Raw genomic sequence first — 18,712 nt, forward strand, 5'->3', positions numbered from 1 at the left:
GCCAATGTCAACTATTCTCTAGACAATGCTGCAGCAAACCCAAACACACACTTGGTAGACTCAAAGGATGCAAAGCCGTAGTGTTAGGAGATGTGAGGCCTGTTCAGCTACCTGGAAAGTCTTGGAGAAAGACTGACTATCCAGACCGTGATTGGAATCAGTCAAGAGAAAATGTTGTCACTCCGAACACGCACCTGTTTGTTGAAACTGTTGTTGTGCCTAGACAACACCTTGTTCCTGATGATGACTATAGAGCAATTGCAGGTCCTACCGGAACTCCATTGTATATTAAGAGAACAGGACAGGCTGTAACTCTCTTAAGCCTCAGCTTTTTTGAACCAGACACAGCACTTTGTTCACTGAATAATTTGTTCTTTTTGATGTGCCAACCTGTTCTAGACAGGCAAACTGAAACGCTGCTTTGTGTTCATTACCGACAATGGCCCGTCAGTTGCCCCAGCAAGCATTTGGTATAAATGCTCCTAGTCAGATTTTGTCGTATGTTCAACTTGGACAAGGTGGTTCAAAAATCATTCGCTGAATACCACTCTAAACGAAATTTTGTTGAAAGAGTTCATGCTGTTGAAAATGAAGCATTGTCAAAGCATGGACCATTTAATTCTCATCAAGTCCATGGCCATGCTAAGACAGGATCTCAGGAGCATAAGAAAAACATGCTGGTCATGGCGAAGGATATAGAAAGATGTCTCAATTTCGGTGTTTTATACAATAAACAACCGCTTCATGCATTTCAGTCTATCAAAGAAGGTGATTTCGTGTTTGATGATGAAGTGCAGTTAAAGCGTTTCTTGTCATTGTCAGACACTCGTAAGGTAGAAGTTGGTTCAATGGCATATGGAATGAAACGAACCAAGCTATCAGAGCACCTCTGTGCAATTTGGGAATTGAATGAAGACTTTGCTAGTACTTACTGTGATGACTACAAAGCTGTCTGTGGTCGTATGATCGAACGTAAACGTGATACAAATAGAAGACATTGCCTGACTGTTTACAAAGACAAATATACAATCGCAGTATATAACGATGGTTCAGACTGGGAAGGCAAAACAGAAGACTCGATTGAACGCCAACCTGTTCCTGATTATGTCGGGTGGTTTGAGACAGGAGGTGAGCTGCATTGCTTGCCCTATGAAAAACGAAAAAGGCTGCCAACAGGACCTTGGGACAATTGTGAGGGAACATTTTTGCCAACGAAAGTACTAGAGCTTTGTTGCAAAGTGTTCCCGAAGCCTCCATCAGACCTCAATGAAGACATCGCAATCCTTGCATGGGTTCCAACACCAGAAGTCAAACTTTTTTGTCAGAAAGTAGAAGACAAAAACAGCACTTGCTCTAGAAAAAGATAGAGCGAGACTAACGTGGTCCAGACATACACTGTATCGTAGGAACAGCAAGGCAGATCTTATCAAAATGTGCAAGGACAAAGGATTAGATGTCAGTCGATCAAAACGTGAGCTGGTAAAAGCAATAGCAAAACATGCTGGTCAGTGTACGCTATCTAGACCTAGCTTGTGTGATGGTAAACTCGATACTGTACCTATTGGAACAAGGGCATTGGCCAGACTGTCTGTCAGTGAACTTCTTGACATACTACACCATCATGGATTCTACTGCCTGGAGTCAAAAGACGAAATGGTTCTGCGAGTAGCAGCTATCCAGAATGGAAGATTTGACGTAGCATTTAACCGAGAAATGGAAGGAATAGAAGACCTGGTGACAATGGCAGAAGGGCTAATAGTGGATGAGATGAGTGACTTTCTGCGAAACCTACCATCATTCCATCGGCAGCGTAGCACTAATGCCTTCCCCAAACCACCGAGAAATACCAAAAAAGTGGACAATTTCGACAGAGCATAGTCGATGTGTTTCTTGACAAACTAGAAGACCTACCCAAATTATTTAACAGGTTCCACAGCAACTTGAATATTAGAAGGAAATGTCTCACCGACAAAAACAAGACACCACAAAAATCGAAACAACTGAAAATAGTACAACACGCACCAACTCCAGCTGACCACCTTTATCCAAGCTGGAGTGCTGCATAAGAAGATCTCCATGAACGGTCCACAAGAGTAGGAGCAAAAATTCGTGTATGCCGGACTGATGTTGACGCAAAAGACTCCAATTGGGAAAGTGGCTGGTATCGAGCAATTGTCCAAGACTATCAAGAGGAAGAAGATGTGATTGCTGTGAATTAAGATCACAAGCCACAGCAAGTATACTACATGGACGTATGGCCAGCCACAAGCAATGGAAAATTACAGTGAAGTCGTCTACAAAAGTTTCCTATATTTAGTAAAATGTAGCAGGAAACTGGAATTTTAAACTAGCCTCTAATTCTATGATCAATTAATTAATTACTAAAGTTTCCAGTCTCCAAGCACTCATTCTTCGATATGTATACGTTAACAGTGATTACTAATAACTATTGCCATAACAAACTGACGTCTCATGTTCCACTTACCTCTCTATTCTGCACCTGTATGGTCACTGATACTATTCCACATAAAGCTTTAGGTAGATCACCGCTCAATGATCACATTTATTGATCAGGAGAGACCATAACACAGCTAACAGATTAGAGCAACAAGCCCTGCAATTTTAGGGCAACTCCGTGATCAGTTAGTAATATTAGTAGCTTTGGATACCGGATTGCAAGCGCACACGGTATTTAGGGCACTGGAAGTAAAAACTTTCCGAGGAGAGGAAGAGTCTGCCTGCACCTAAGCCGTACGTTCTGAGAGGAAGGGAAGGTCTGCGCTTAGGCGTTATATTCCGAGGGGAGGGGAGAGTATGTGCCTAGGCAGTAATTTCCAAGGGGAGAGGGGGGCAAGATGTGATGTCATCCATACTCTCTGCCTGGAGAGTAACTGCAATAGCCCATTTACGTGCAGATTTTGGCACAAAGGTATATAGCTAGCAACGATCAATTTGCGACGTCACATTTTATTGCTGCGGCAGTCTTCTCGATAAATGACGTACTGGCGTATAATTATTGCACACATCTATCTAATTACTACAGCGTGTCTCATGGGGTCTGTACCGGTTTCCAATTAACCGCTATAGCCAGATGTTACTCGATCGATAAATAACAGCAGCACAAACACCAACTCAAGGATGAATTATTTTGTATCAATTGCCACACATTTTTGGCAAGTTAAATTCGCCCAATGAGCGGCGTAGACAGCCTAGTTCCCGTGATTGGGGGCACAGATCATATGTCTATGTTTGAAAATTTAGCAGTCTAGGTTGACTGTAGAGGCTTAGGCCAACCACAAGTGTGAAACTACATGAACCGATACACACGTTACAGCTAGCGTATTAGACTCGTGTCCAGTCCTCCTTTGCGCTAGGTTGCTACACGACGTGCGCTAGGTCTCTACTTCACGTGCACACTGACTCGTCGGTTAAACGTCACGTTTTTCTGTTAATATAATTGGACACATTTAGAGGTGCCACCGAGGCAGGTTTAGCCTGTAAATACCACAACTATTATGTTATAATTGATAGACGAGTATAGGATGAGATTGACGCGGAAACACAAAAGCATGTGATATGGGCGTGGCCAGTAACTTTGCAGAGTATAGTGGGGCCTCAATTCGAGAGCGGCCTCTATTTTCAACAAGTCTCTTTAGCTGCGGCTTCTAAACGAGGGCGGTTTCTATTCAAGGGCTGCTACTATTCGAAGAAATACGGTATGCATGTATATATATTTACATGAGACAATGTTAGTATTCTAATCCTTCTGTTTATGGCAAGCCTGACGGTATTCTTTGCCACTTTAATCACAAGGTATTGGAATAAGAGAGGAAATCCCGGTGAAATTAACTATAGTGGCTGCGTTTAGACATACCACGAGGATACAAATACAAATAATGGGAAGAAAACCGAGATGGTAATTAATATTAATAGCTACTGGAGACCACTTGCAGAAAGAAAAAGAGTTGTAACTATAGGTTAATGAAACAATGATAGCTAGCATAATTGATGTATGTATGATTGCAATGTAAACGTTTTATACTGAGTTCTATGGACTCTTCTAATACAAACCATATATATATATATATATATATATATATATATATATATATATATATATATATACATTGATTGAAGAGTCGTTACCGAAAACGGTTGACATAGCACCACTAATAGATAACATGCTAGATCTCACTGTCACTAAAATCTTGTCCTAGAGATCACACTGCAACCACTGTTACCACATGCAGTATACTAAGGAAAACATCGATCCAGTTGCATACATACTACACTCGAGCAATCGTACAGGTTCATGTAGGTACTGTACAGACAATTTTTGGGAAAGCCTGCTCGTGCCCCCAGGTCCCTACCCCCAGGTCCCTGCCCCCATCGCTACGTTGCTACCCCAATTTTGGACGTCTATGCAGCGACGCCCAGAAGCGACACAGAAAGGACAGTATATCATCTTTCGTTAAGCATAAACGCTGTAAGTCAGTCAGTTTACGGCCTGTAGGTTACTTAGGGGGCAGTAGGCGTCTAGTAATCATGAAATGGTGTCATTTCAAGCGGATTTTAGAGAGCAAACGGGAAGTAAATTTAGTCTCTCTGACGTGATAGACCATCTCTTGTCATTGAAAGAGGCTTTCGTAGACCTGCTCAAAGTCTTACAAATTGTGTTGGCATTAGGTGTCTCTACCGCGTGATGTGAGCGTGTTTGAAAAGACTGAAGACCTATTTTAAGACTGGCATTGGACAAGATGGATTAAATAGCCTAGAACTTCTGACCATAGAAAGGGATATGTCTAGTAAGATAGACTTGGAAGCAGTAGACAAGTTTGCTCAGTAGAAAAAACAGAACAACTAAGCTTAATTAACAAGTGAAAGGTAAACGGTTAAATTAAGAGAAAAAATACAGATTTGAGAAAATTTTTAAGTGTTTTCCCCAATCTTGGACTCTGGCTACGCCGCTGTATAGACTGTACAGTCTCGACCTTGTCTAGTAACCGACTACCGTTCTCGTCACATGGTGGCATTTTTGCATCTTTCCCTTCTTCTGTAGCGTTTTTTATCGACATCACAGTCTACTATTAATGACAAGTGCTTTGGCGGGGATTTCCTGAAGGCCATCTTGCTCCCCAAAACATTCATTTTTCTTTTCTAGTAAGCTTGCCACAAAAGCACGTGTTAAATCACGTGGACTGAGCGCCAGGAGAGGACTGGGTACGAGTCTAGAAAGTCACTGCCTCAGAAATTGAGGAGATCGGTAACTGTTGTTCTAGGTCGGCCAACACAAACGTGTCGCGTTTGTCTATAGCTACTTCGTCTCGCGTCGTAATCGCACATTGATTACATTCGTAATTGGATCTACTGCAACAATATTATGGTGTCACTAGTCACTTCCGGTAGCAAAGATCAACGCGAACAGAGAGGAGATTGCAATCCTCTACTGTCCCTTCGATCTACGAAGTACACTTTACATTCTCTTTAATTAATCAGCATTAAACAATGTCGTTTGAACGCAAAGAAGCACCGTACGTACTACTAATTGTTAATTAATTATGCAAATAATTATTGCAGAGGTTGCTACCTAGGTGTCTACAAGAACATCCGGTGCATGTAGCTCTAGACAATACGCCACCCCGTCCCGTCATGACAATTGTTCTGCTGCAGCTGCTTGTTCTGCTTGTTGCGTTCTCGTGCACGAGCGGCGATAGTCCACGACCAAAAGTTCTAATTCTCGGAGGCGGTCTGGCTGGTCTTCGAGTGGGGCAAGTCTTGCAGCAAAATGGCGTTCGCGATTTTCTCATTCTCGGAGCGGACAACAAACTTGGAGGCAGATTTCTCTCATTTTGCTTGTCAGAGGTGTCTGCGTGCGTGAGCGACATCCTTGTGGAGCCCTCACTACCATCACCTCATCCAATTGGAGAGTTGTTCGACAAATGCAGAATTGCCTAAGCACCCGAGGCTGTGTCAACCATCAAAGCTGTGGATGACGCTGGAAACGACGTGAGCGCTGAAATAAATTTACTGTCTCAACGCTTGGATAGTATATACTACAATTTGGTCCAAGCATGGAGACCAGAAGAAGGTCAGTTAGACATGTTCATTAATTATTATACAAATTGAGTATAATGTTATTTAATTAATGAAGAAGTACTAAAGTGCTAAACCGTCGGCTGTTTTATAGTAGGAGGTGTACAAGGTAGCATGCTGTACAGTACAAGTAATGAGATACTGTATATGTACACGTCAATAGACACCACATGCCACATGTTTACTACATGCAGAGCTGGCTGAGAAAGGGCAGGCTGTCTGTGTGCCAAATAGCTCATTTACATCCAAATTTACGACAGTAGAGTACGCATACTGCCACGAAAGAACAGAGAGCTGACTGACAGGTGCAGGCGCAACGGTGGACCTAGGCAAAGTAGATAACACCGCCGACATTCGTCTATCAACCCGCCCACATCCGGTCGTCGAGTTCTTGGTATAACTCTAGCGCATGCCTGCCGTGGGTTAAGTACTACATTTGTCTTAATTAATAGTAGGTCTCAGAGCATTGATTACATGTCAGCAGTATAGATAGCAAGCTGCTAACTTTAAGACAGCTGACGGTTAGAGTATACATGCAGACTTCTCAACTTTTCTTCGCACCAAATCGTGAGACTGCCTTTTGAAAATAACCACGCCCATAAAACATGTCCAAAGTAGGCGTGACTTATCCTTCTGCGTCACTTATTAGCAGAGTTTAGTGCAAGAAGCCAGAAACAACTAACGTTGGCCTCGCTTTACGTTTTTGTGCGCTAAGGCTTCGCCTCAAACTTCCAAACGTTACTTTTACTGTAGGTGGCTACCCCGGATACCTCATACAAGCAAGCAGAGCCGTATCTAACGTCTGTTTAGTTAGATAGCCGTATCTAAGAATCCGTTATGTTCGGAAAGACGGGACTAGCTAACAGGTGTGACTGTCAGACTGTCTCACGGTAGGCTTGTCGGGAGAAAGGACTGACAATCGTGAGAATTGGGCACAAATCGTGAGACATGCCTGTAAATCGTGAGTCTCACAACGAAATAGTGAGAGTTGAGAGGAAGTGACCACTTTTCAAATCCGGGTACTTGTTGCATGGTTGTACACGTACTACAAGTACAAACGCCCTTGCTCGCGTGCTGGCAACTTGTGGAAGTGTGGCACGTGCTCTTAATTAAATTCTTTAGTGGCGCCTCTACCACTTTTGTAATAACGGCAGAATGGACCTAAAATTGTTTAGCTAATATATAGCCGCATATAATGAACGCATTCTTAAACATTAAATTTTATTGTCTAGAAATCTGACTCTGTTATAACGACAATATCACTATAGTATCCAACAATAAAGTTGAACTTGAACTGCTAAACAGAAATTTCAACAACGAACAAAACAACAGAAATTTGGTTCAACACGATAATCGACGTCCTCTAGATCCACGTTTCTTCTTCATTTCTTGAAGGCCGACGACGAGCACGAGTTGGTGTTCGCTTGAGCATCTGCGGCGACCACTTGAACTCCTTGTGAGAACTCGGCGAACGAGGAGTAAGTCAAAAATGGAAGAATTTTGTTCAAGTCGCTGGCGTGATTGAGATTTTTCACGTTTTGGAACGATATTCCGTCGCCGATGCCGAGGGCAAAGACGTCGACTTGATCGCTACCCGGTCGCTCGTGCAAGCTCTTTGCCACGTCTTTGGGGTCTTGTCCGCGTCTGTGGTTACCGTCTGTCAGTACCATGAGTTTTTTCTTACTGTGTCGTCTCATACCATGACTGGCGCTGAAAATGTTGTCACGGACGTGCTCGAGAGCAGAACGTGTTGCGGTGCCTCCGTTCGTGTAATGTGTTGTCAGGATGCTGTCGATTATGTCTTGGCGACTGTGGTGGTTTGCTGCCGAGTAGGCCAAGTCGAACACGGTGACGGGAGAAGATGCGAACGTCACCACGGCTACTCTGATCTGTGGAGAACCACATTTGAAGTCATTGCAAGTGTTTTCGATCAACGTGGCTACGTCCTCGACGGATTTGTAGAAGTCTGGGCTGCCAACGCTGCCAGAGGCATCGATAAGAATGGCGAGGTCGATGGCGTCGTTGTAGTAGCATTCTTGACGTTTTGCTCTTACGGGGAGTGCCGTCGTCGGCTCTACCGTCGCAGCAGCAGCCGACGGTCGTACAGTTGGAGGTGGTGGAGGGGGTGGCGGTGGTCCAAAGCTTCCAAATATGCGAGTTAGAGCAGCAGCCTTTTCTTTTGTAGTAGGTGGACCTGCAATGTCGAATAAATTGTATGCAACTATGTTATGTTGAAATCTCTAGAGATAGTTTAATACTCACATCGGTATTCTTCTTCTGTTTGGACGATTACTTTTGAACGACATTCAGACAGAATAGTCGAAAGATTCGTTGTTCTTTCGTACGTCTGCAGTTTTACGCCGGGACAAGCGCTAGCGGCGGTGCTATTGAGCGAGCCGTCGACTTCTATACCATTGTATGCCCAATCTCCCAACTCGACTTGTGTCGGACACGTGACACCAAACAGACTCTTGCACACAAGTCGTAAAACCGGTGGCGGGTTCTCGCAGAGAGGTTTCAAAAAGTCTTCGTCTACATTGATCGGTACGGCATAACTCGGAGTTGTCTGCAGAACGAAGAAGACAGAAACGAGAGAGAGGATCTGTACACGCAGAGTCATCATCTTCACAAAGAGCGATCGACTCGAGCTGATCAAACCGTCGACGAGTAATGACTTTCGAGCTGCTTTGTCATCTTTATATAGTGAAGGCTCATCACAGCAGCAGGAACCTCGTAATTGCATGCAAACTACACAAAAATCTAGACAGGAAACTGGAAATTATGACACAGACACCGTCGCCTTCTCCAGAACTACAATGCATGCGGTAGGGAAGGTGGGAGAAACCACTATTGTGTTCTGGATCACAGACAATCGTCGTCTACGTTTCCTCTTTTCAAATCAAAAATATCTTGTTCGAGGGTTGCAGATCAGGATTTGCCTTTCTAGCTTGTTATTCCTATCGATAGTTTGGTTGTTAATTATTTGTTGTCATTTGTAAATTGTGAAGAATTGTGTGTTTTAGCTATAGATATACATGCACATATACAAAACTTGTGTGTAGCTCGATGGTTTTCGTCTACATCGTGACGTCAGCAATTTGACCACTTCCTTCGGATATGTTGTAGACTTGAATGGCCGTGGGACGCGTATATACAGTGTTATACACCCACACCCGCCCGCCCGCCTCTTCTCTCTCATGCACAGGATACGTGGCATCTAGACTATATTATTTTAATCTAACAATTAATATATATATATATATATATATATATGTCGCGTGACGGAGTCGCGCCGCGAGTTCACAGCGGGTAGCAGCAAATCGCCTCGAATTCGCTTCGACATTCGCGTCTTCAGATCGAATCCGAAGCGATTGCAATATCGACGTACTAGCGCGGCCTCATCGCGTGTCGAGTGCGTTGCCTAGTCGAAACGATCTCGTCGTGAAGCCGCTTCGAATTCGAACAACTAAAACGTGCCATAATCGATGATCATGTCGATCTTAACAGAGTTATAATTTTGAATTTGTAGAATGCTGGCGCTTCACTATTCTAGCTAGAAACCTTGCACCGGTTGTAATTAGCTTGCTCGTGATCAGCCAGCCGGCTGCTATAGGCCGGACTAAGCAATCGGCATGAAATGTAAGCATGTGAAAACCCGAGTATACAACACATCCAAATCGTCGTCAAACAGGATAGAACGCCAGTTGTCTATCCTATAGCTACCGGCTATATAGGCTGCATGTCTTCTGATTAATTAATTAACGTAATTAATTAAGAGAACGGAGATCTACAGATCATGAAGGGGGTCGACTTTGCACGATTCTACAATATGGAAGAAGTCCATGCTAACCGACGTATACACCAATAATTAAGTTCTTGCAAGAAAAATAACAGTGTTCAATGTGCACACACAATCGGCTCGAGACCATTTCTTGAGTATTTCACAACTCGATCACACTCAATGATGTTAAGAAATCGAGACAAAAAAATACAGCTTAAACCTAACATTTTCATACAGACTACTTGAGCTGTTATGTCTCCTACAGGAATTGCTACCAGGTCCCGAGTCTCTTGAGAAGGAAGTAAATGCTTTCCGATCGGCTCCCGAAGATTCCTGTAAGCATCAACAACATCAGTCATGCAGTCATCGTCATTATGCAATAATGGCCACTCCTCCATTTTAATTGAGCCATTGAATAACAGCAAACCGTTCACATCCAAAAATGATAAAGAGTAATACATAACCAAACAACGGCTGTTCTTCATGACATTCGGTAAATTTGACATTATAAGAATTTTTCTTTGTCGCGTGACTTTTCTTTGATTGTATCACATGACCAGCTAGTTTCAGTCTCCCAACAGTTTTGACAGGCGAACCACAACAAAGTTCCTCGTTGCCAAGCCTCCTCAAAACAACATTGATTGGGTCAACAAACAGATTCGGTAGACAAAAAGCTTTCACAGAATCTTTCACTTCGAAAGGGGACCTAACAAAAACCACAAATATATGGTCGTATATAAACAAACTATTCAAAAAAATTCATAAAGAAGTCAAGCCACACACAACAGAGATCGAGCTTCATATACTTCATTTCGATGACATATATATATATATATATATATATATATATATATATATGATGTTGTCTAGATGAAGACCGTTGATATTAAGTAGAACAAATCCCAGTTCTCTTAGAAAACATGCATATATAGGATAACATTTCTGCTACAACAAAAGAATGTCTCGATGTACAATCTGATAGCAGAGTTTCTAAATCAGATTCATCAATTCCAAAATATTTGATGCTGAATCAGAAATGTCAGCAAAGTTTCAAACTATTTATTCTTGTGGTTTTCAAGGCTACAATCCAATCGAGTCAATAAATATCTCCTAACACTCGATACTCTGTACTACACAGAAATCCAATACTTTAGGTACAAATTTAAAGTTTGCAATGACTGTAGACGAGAACAAAACAGATATAGATGTTCAGGTAGCAACCGATGTCTGACGAATACGCTAGTTGTGACCTGCTAGTACAGCAAAATATACATTTCTATAGCCCACAACATGCTCACAAGTCACACTCGTACACTCAACAAAGAGATCTGCTTTGCAAATCTTGACATCTTCGGCCAGTCGCATATAAACAGATAATTTAGAGGTGTAGGCAAATGGCAACTTGAATTTATCTAATTAGCATTACTATTAATTGATAATTACATTAAGCTTACATACCACATCAGTCCAAATTTTGTAGCCAAACAAACTACAGGTGGTGCTAATAGCTGGTCAGTCAGTGATGGTAGCACATCTGAAATGGTATTAATGATCATAACAATTGAGGCAACCTAAATCCCACACAACAATCAAAAGTTACAAACAAGCAGCTTGGTGGGGTAATTCACAGTTATGTATACCTGGCTGCAAACAAATCGTGTGCCGTGTACAAACCTTTTAAGAACACCACCTAGGGACTCATACCAAAAGTAGGAATGACCCCACAAAGCACCCCACTTCTCTACAACATCCGGCAAATGTTGCAGAAGGTGTACTTTCACTGCTTTCGTGCCTATATATAAAGAGAAGCTCAGAGTTCAAAAGATAAGATAGATGTATTAGGATGTATGCACTCATTCCAATGAATCAGAGAATCACAGGCATGGTATAGCTTAAACACAGCAATTAATACGAGACACGTGTATACCATATAAAAGTTTGTAAATTTGATAAAACTTCAGCAGCAGTTTACGAGCCTCTTCCATTTGCTCTCTTGATACATAACTTTGACAAAGCAATCGGCAACCAATCACCAGCAAAGAATAATGGACAAAGTATTCTGTTGGGAAAACTCCACGTAAGACAGGCAATGACCAATGGAATAGCCAGGAGCGAAGCTCATTAGCTGTACAATGTACTGACTTGATGTCAGCCTCAACAAAATTTTAAAGAAGTACCTACCTTTCCAAGTACAGAATTCCTTCATAGTGTGTGGACTGCGATTGATAACGATCGGTGGACATATGCAAAGAAGGCGTCTATCCAGAAACACAACCTGTTTCCACAAAGAAATGTCAATCAAAAGAGTAACTAAAATAAGACAGTTGATCTCTATACCTTATCACCAATAAAGTAAGATTCAGATCGTTGAGTCAACCACATATCAAGAAGTGCCCAAACAATGCAAGACACACTACATGCATATAATCAATTGTAACATTGTCAACCATGTTGAAACCCGGTGCTGCTATTAAGGGAGAAACCACAGGAAGCATACCACGACACTGCAAAATAATGCATAAAGTAACAACACAATAAAAAGAAACAAAAAACTATATGTACTGCTGAGTTAGTTGCAGTTGCAGTTATAACATCTTGTTTCATAGATTCATGCCTTCTTCTCTCTAAAGTACCATCGTACGGCCAGTACTGATGTAGATGGTCATCTCCAATAGTCATTCCAGGATGGTAACAATAGAAACACACAGCAATGCCATTAAAATTTTTCATGCACAGTAGCATTGCCCTAGCTGGGAGGTCACATGTCACCAAGACAAGCCGAGCTCTACAATGCTGCATTCCTCTAGCAGTCTCAAATAGAGCACCTACATTGCCCATACACAATATGTCAAAAATACCACTAACTTCAACACTGTAACAAAATTCATACCTTCACTTGAAAGCACACCAATTTGCTGGATGAGAGGGTCAAGAAAAGCTTGAATAGGTGGCTTCCCAGGCTGGAACCACAAAGCATACAAGATGACATACTTCACAGAATACCTATAAACAGTAAACAGATATACTGACTTACTAATGGCATATATACTAATATGCTGCATACTCTACCGAGATTTAGGTGAGAGCTCACGGTAAGGTATACTGGCTAAAGTGAACCACTTCTCGATGTTTTGAAAATAGAAACTCCATCAGTGTTTAAGGTCAGTGTTATACTCCGAGGTGTCTGGGTGTACCCAATCCTAGTGATATACCTGTAGCTAGACCCACTGGTGATGTCAGAAAACAGCGATTGCTCCTCAAAATTTCTTGGCAGCTGAGAGCAAAAAGCAGGGTCTGCAATAGAAAGTAAACAATATAATGACAGAAATGACAACTATTATCAAAATGCCTACCACGGAATATCTGTCCAAGAGCAGTTTCAATTTTAACTTGACGACTAGAAACTCAAGAGGTCGACACACACCAAGGCACTCAGGATGTCCACAGTGTTGCTCATTCTCTTGCATTATGGTATCACAGTTAGAGCAAACAAGTCTCTTTTCTTATTTAGACACGGCAGATTGCTTCCTCCAGTGAGACTTGAGCCTGTATAGTGATGTAAGCATTTTATGCCCTGGAGGAAAGTGAGCAGTAAGAAGCTCGACTACATCTTCGGCAGCCTTCTGAGATATCTTATGGTGAACCAGGAACTCCATTATAAGGACTGCACTCGAATTTAACGTCAATGGACAGGCAGGAAATATTCTTTCATCTGCATCTGTGTCAACATTACCGTCACAACTTGCAGACCCATAATTTACTTCAGGCTCTTCCAGATCAAACTGAGAGTGGCCAGCAAAGAAATGCTCTGCCCAGTTCCATCTGTCAGATCCTTCTCCTTTGTCAGAATCATTTGACTACACAAGGAATCAGTGTCTTCGTGACAATCTTCAGGTAGACCGGTGCTCTCTTGCTCAATTGAAGATACAGACTCGGTTTCCGCCGAGACTGAACACTGTGACTCAGCATCATCGGGTACATTTTCTACAGACATCATTGACTGATTAATATCAGGTGAACATAGAGACGACTTAAAGTCTCGACATAATAAAGAAAACGCCCAGCATATGACTACACGTATACAATTACTCTTGTCTGACAATTAAGTTAATCAAATCAATCCATCTCTATAAACAAAAACAACAGTATTCGCATATAAAGACTTGCTACTAACCTGCTTCTCTGTTACTGTGGCCAGGTGACCACTGAAGAAAGGAAATGTCTGTTGTCGTCTCATCTTCCAAATTTTCAGAATATTTTGGTAGTTCCTTTTCTTGATAGATTGCTTCCTCAACTTCAAGTCTCATTCTTCTTGGCATCATCTCCGTGTTCCGAAGATACTCTCTGTAGGGACCACGCTTTCCTCCAGACGCCATCATCAAGGAACCTCCCGTATGTGATTTACCTCCCGTATGCGAAGTTGTAAAGTTGTCAACTGCCCGTTGGAATGAAGCGACAGCGAATCGGTAGTCGCTCTCGCGTAGTGTTTGTCGGTGATTTCAGATTCCACGTGGTCTTTTGACATCTTGTTTATCTTTCAATCTCAATGTCTGCAAAGGATCGAAGAAAGAAAACCTGTCATTGGAATCAGTCAAGAGAAAATGTTGTCACTCCGAACACGCACCTGTTTGTTGAAACTGTTGTTGTGCCTAGACAACACCTTGTTCTTGATGATGACTATAGAGCAATTGCAGGTTCTACTGGAACTCCATTGTATATTATTAAGAGAACAGGACAGGCTGTAACTCTCTTGAGCCTCAGCTTTTTTGAACCAGACACAGCACTTTGTTCACTGAATAATTTGTTCTTTTTGATGTGCCAACCTGTTCTAGACAGCTATTTCAGAAATCCAGCAACAGGCAAACTGAAACGCTGCTTTGTGTTCATTACTGACAATGGCCCGTCAGTTGCCCCAGCAAGCATTTGGTGCAAATGCTCCTAGTCAGATTTTGTCGCATGTTCAACTTGGACAAGGTGGTTCAAAAATCATTCCCTGAATACCACTCTAAACGAAATTTTGTTGAAAGAGTTCATGCTGTTGAAAATGAAGCATTGTCAAAGCATGGACCATTTAATTCTCATCAAGTCCATGGCCATGCTAAGACGGGATCTCAGGAGCATAAGAAAAACATGCTGGCCATGGCGAAGGATATAGAAAGATGTCTCAATTTCGGTGTTTTATACAATAAACAACCACTTCATGCATTTCAGTCTATCAAAGAAGGTGATTTCGTGTTTGATGATGAAGTGCAGTTAAAGCGTTTCTTGTCATTGTCAGACACTCGTAAGGTAGAAGTTGGTTCAATGGCATATGGAATGAAACGAACCAAGCTATCAGAGCACCTCTGTGCAATTTGGGAATTGAATGCAGACTTTGCTAGTACTTACTGTGATGACTACAAAGCTGTCTGTGGTCGTATGATCGAACGTAAACGTGATACAAATAGAAGACATTGCCTGACTGTTTACAAAGACAAATATACAATCGCAGTATATAACGATGGTTCAGACTGGGAAGGCAAAACAGAAGACTCGATTGAACGCCAACCTGTTCCTGATTATGTCGGATGGTTTGAGACAGGAGGTGAGCTGCATTGCTTGCCCTATGAAAAACGAAAAAGGCTGCCAACAGGACCTTGGGACAATTGTGAGGGAACATTTTTGCCAACGAAAGTACTAGAGCTTTGTTGCAAAGTGTTCTCGAAGCCTCCATCAGACCTCAATGAAGACATCGCAATCCTTGCATGGGTTCCAACACCAGAAGTCAAACTTTTTTGTCAGAAAGTAGAAGACAAAAACAGCACTTGCTCTAGAAAAAGATAGAGCGAGACTAACGTGGTCCAGACATACACTGTATCGTAGGAACAGCAAGGCAGATCTTATCAAAATGTGCAAGGACAAAGGATTAGATGTCAGTCGATCAAAACGTGAGCTGGTAAAAACAATAGCAAAACATGCTGGTCAGTGTACGCCATCTAGACCTAGCTTGTGTGATGGTAAACTCGATACTGTACCTGTTGGAACAAGGGCATTGGCCAGACTGTCTGTCAGTGAACTTCTTGACATACTACACCATCATGGATTCTACTGCCTGGAGTCAAAAGACGAAATGGTTCTGCGAGTAGCAGCTATCCAGAATGGAAGATTTGACGTAGCATTCAACCGAGAAATGGAAGGAATAGAAGACCTGGTGACAATGGCAGAAGGGCTAATAGTGGATGAGATGAGTGACTTTCTGCGAAACCTACCATCATTCCATCGGCAGCGTAGCACTAATGCCTTCCCCAAACCACCGAGAAATACCAAAAAAGTGGACAATTTCGACAGAGCATAGTCGATGTGTTTCTTGACAAACTAGAAGACCTACCCAAATTATTTAGCAGGTTCCACAGCAACTTGAATATTAGAAGGAAATGTCTCACCGACAAAAACAAGACACCACAAAAATCGAAACAACTGAAAATAGTACAACACGCACCAACTCCAGCTGACCACCCTTATCCAAGCTGGAGTGCTGCATAAGAAGATCTCCATGAACGGTCCACAAGAGTAGGAGCAAAAATTCGTGTATGCCGGACTGATGTTGACGCAAAAGACTCCAATTGGGAAAGTGGCTGGTATCGAGCAATTGTCCAAGACTATCAAGAGGAAGAAGATGTGATTGCTGTGAATTAGGATCACAAGCCACAGCAAGTATACTACATGGACGTATGGCCAGCCACAAGCAATGGAAAATTACAGTGAAGTCGACTACAAAAGTTTCCTATATTTAGTAAAATGTAGCAGGAAACTGGAATTTTAAACTAGCCTCTAATTCTATGATCAATTAATTAATTACTAAAGTTACCTGTAGAACTGTACCAGTCTCTAAGCACTCATTCTTTGATATGTATACGTTAACAGTGATTACTAATAACTATTGCCATAACAAACTGACGTCTCATGTTCCACTTACCTCTCTATTCTGCACCTGCATGGTTACTGATACTATTCCACATACAGTTTTAGGTAGATCACCGCTCAATGATCACATTTATTGATCAGGAGAGACCATAACACAGCTAGCAGATTAGAGCAACAAGCCCTGCAATTTAAGGGCAACCTCCGTGATAAGTTAATAATATTAGTAGCTTTGGATACCGGATTGCAAGCGCACACGGTATTTAGGGCACTGGAAGTAAAAACTTTCTGAGGAGAGGAATAGTCTGCCTGCACCTAAGCCGTACGTTCTGAGAGGAAGGGAAGGTCTGCGCTTAGGCGTTATATTCCGAGGGGAGGGGAGAGTATGTGCCTAGGCAGTAATTTCCAAGGGGAGAGGGGGGCAAGATGTGATGTCATCCATACTCTCTGCCTGGAGAGTAACTGCAATAGCCCATTTACGTGCAGATTTTGGCACAAAGGTATATAGCTAGCAACGATCAATTTGCGACGTCACATTTTATTGCTGCGGCAGTCTTCTCGATAAATGACGTACTGGCGTATAATTATTGCACACATCTATCTAATTACTACAGCGTGTCTCATGGGGTCTGTACCGAGTTTCCAATTAACCGCTATAGCCAGATGTTACTCGATCGATAAATAACAGCAACACAAACACCAACTCAAGGATGAATTATTTTGTATCAATTGCCACACATTTTTGGCAAGTTAAATTCGCCCAATGAGCGGCGTAGACAGCCTAGTTCCCGTGATTGGGGGCACAGATCATATGTCTATGTTTGAAAATTTAGCAGTCTAGGTTGACTGTAGAGGCTTAGGCCAACCACAAGTGTGAAACTACATGGACCGATACACACGTTACGGCTAGCGTATTAGACTCGTGTCCAGTCCTCCTTTGCGCTAGGTTGCTACACGACGTGCGCTAGGTCTCTACTTCACGTGCACACTGACTCGTCGGTCGAACGTCACGTTTTTTCTGTTGACATAATTGGACACATTTAGAGGTGCCACCGAGGCAGGTTTAGCCTGTAAATACCACAACTATTATGTTATAATTGATAGACGAGTATATGATGAGATTGACGCGGAAGCACAAAAGCATGTGATATGGGCGTGGCCAGTAACTTTGCAGAGTATAGGGGGGCCTCAATTCGAGAGCGGCTTCTATTTTCAACAAGTCTCTTTAGCTGCGGCTTCTAAACGAGGGCGGTTTCTATTCAAGGGCTGCTACTATTCGAAGAAATACGGTATGTATGTATATATATTTACACGAGACAATGTTAGTATTCTAATCCTTCTGTTTATGGCAAGCCTGACGGTATTCTTTGCCACCTTAATCACAAGGTATTGGAATAAGAGAGGAAATCCCGGTGAAATTAACTATAGTGGCTGCGTTTAGACATACCACGAGGATACAAATACAAATAATGGGAAGAAAACCGAGATGGTAATTAATACTAGTAAATGAAGCTGTGTTTACACCGTCGCTTCACAGCTACGAGCGTATATATTTGCATCTAGGTGCTTGTTGTGTGTGTGTGTGTGTGTGTGTGTGTGTGTGTGTGTGTGTGTGTGTGTGTGTGTGTGTGTGTGGCACGTTTGTATTTATTGTGAATATTAATGTAAATTTTATTAATTTTGTAAATGTCTATTTATTGTCATTATCATTATTAATTCAGTAGCTTGTTGCTAGAATATATAATTCTTTAAAAACACAGGGATGCGTCGACGTGATTAAAGATAATTAACTAAATATTATCAATGTCCCACACTACACTTCGAATTCAGCACAAGTGACAGAAGTGACGTTGTGCGCGCGCGTGTGTGTGTGTGTGTGTGTGTGTGTGTGGCACGTGTGTATTTATTATAAATATTAATGTAAATTTATTAATTTTT

The 18,712-nt window shown here is 42.0% G+C and overlaps 3 protein-coding genes across 6 annotated transcripts; 1 reads left to right on the forward strand and 2 right to left on the reverse strand.

The window, feature by feature from the left end:
• Positions 1 to 7,297: 7,297 nt before the first annotated feature.
• LOC134184146 (collagen alpha-3(VI) chain-like) lies at positions 7,298 to 10,272 on the reverse strand. The gene is made up of 3 exons (XM_062651761.1): positions 10,110 to 10,272; positions 8,356 to 8,841; positions 7,298 to 8,287 (listed from the first exon to the last, which is right to left on the reverse strand). Exons 1-3 carry the CDS (start codon positions 10,270 to 10,272, stop codon positions 7,476 to 7,478), a joined length of 1,461 nt encoding a protein of 486 aa, XP_062507745.1. The 3' UTR covers positions 7,298 to 7,475.
• Positions 10,022 to 14,254, reverse strand: LOC134184309 (uncharacterized). Of its 4 annotated transcripts, none has more exons than XM_062651970.1 (11): positions 14,049 to 14,254; positions 13,228 to 13,858; positions 12,944 to 13,168; positions 12,765 to 12,877; positions 12,437 to 12,699; positions 12,212 to 12,378; positions 12,056 to 12,149; positions 11,802 to 11,933; positions 11,515 to 11,666; positions 11,333 to 11,445; positions 10,022 to 10,580 (listed from the first exon to the last, which is right to left on the reverse strand). In XM_062651970.1, exons 6-11 carry the CDS (start codon positions 12,254 to 12,256, stop codon positions 10,274 to 10,276), a joined length of 843 nt encoding a protein of 280 aa, XP_062507954.1. In that variant the 5' UTR covers positions 12,257 to 12,378; positions 12,437 to 12,699; positions 12,765 to 12,877; positions 12,944 to 13,168; positions 13,228 to 13,858; positions 14,049 to 14,254; the 3' UTR covers positions 10,022 to 10,273. The 4 variants fall into 4 exon arrangements, with proteins under 4 accessions (XP_062507954.1, XP_062507951.1, XP_062507952.1 ...); XM_062651967.1 differs by having other exon boundaries at positions 11,802 to 11,999; XM_062651968.1 differs by lacking the exons at positions 13,228 to 13,858; positions 14,049 to 14,254 and having other exon boundaries at positions 11,802 to 11,999; positions 12,944 to 13,219.
• A 371-nt stretch (positions 14,255 to 14,625) lies between these two features.
• On the forward strand, positions 14,626 to 16,786 carry LOC134184930 (uncharacterized). The gene has a single exon (XM_062652701.1). It carries the CDS (start codon positions 14,807 to 14,809, stop codon positions 15,695 to 15,697), a length of 891 nt encoding a protein of 296 aa, XP_062508685.1. The 5' UTR covers positions 14,626 to 14,806; the 3' UTR covers positions 15,698 to 16,786.
• Positions 16,787 to 18,712: the final 1,926 nt, after the last annotated feature.

This window comes from Corticium candelabrum, chromosome 9, assembly GCF_963422355.1.
Source record: "Corticium candelabrum chromosome 9, ooCorCand1.1, whole genome shotgun sequence".
Classification (NCBI taxonomy): Eukaryota; Metazoa; Porifera; class Homoscleromorpha; order Homosclerophorida; family Plakinidae; genus Corticium; species Corticium candelabrum.

Excerpts from the sequence above, each read along its gene's own strand:
- LOC134184146 (XM_062651761.1), bottom strand. The coding sequence starts at position 10,272 with ATGGAGGAGTGGCCATTATTGCATAATGACGATGACTGCATGACTGAT. Across the intron at positions 8,842-10,109 it reads CATAACAGCTCAAGTAGTCT|TTTGCATGCAATTACGAGGT; the intron begins GTATGAAAATGT and ends ATTTTTGTGTAG. Across the intron at positions 8,288-8,355 it reads AACAGAAGAAGAATACCGAT|GTCCACCTACTACAAAAGAA; the intron begins GTGAGTATTAAA and ends TCGACATTGCAG.
- LOC134184309 (XM_062651967.1), bottom strand. The coding sequence starts at position 12,256 with ATGTGGTTGACTCAACGATCTGAATCTTACTTTATTGGTGATAAG. Across the intron at positions 11,667-11,801 it reads AATTTACAAACTTTTATATG|GCACGAAAGCAGTGAAAGTA; the intron begins GTATACACGTGT and ends CTTTATATATAG. Across the intron at positions 10,581-11,332 it reads ACAAAATTTGGACTGATGTG|GTCCCCTTTCGAAGTGAAAG; the intron begins GTATGTAAGCTT and ends GGTTTTTGTTAG.
- LOC134184930 (XM_062652701.1), top strand. The coding sequence starts at position 14,807 with ATGCTCCTAGTCAGATTTTGTCGCATGTTCAACTTGGACAAGGTGGTT.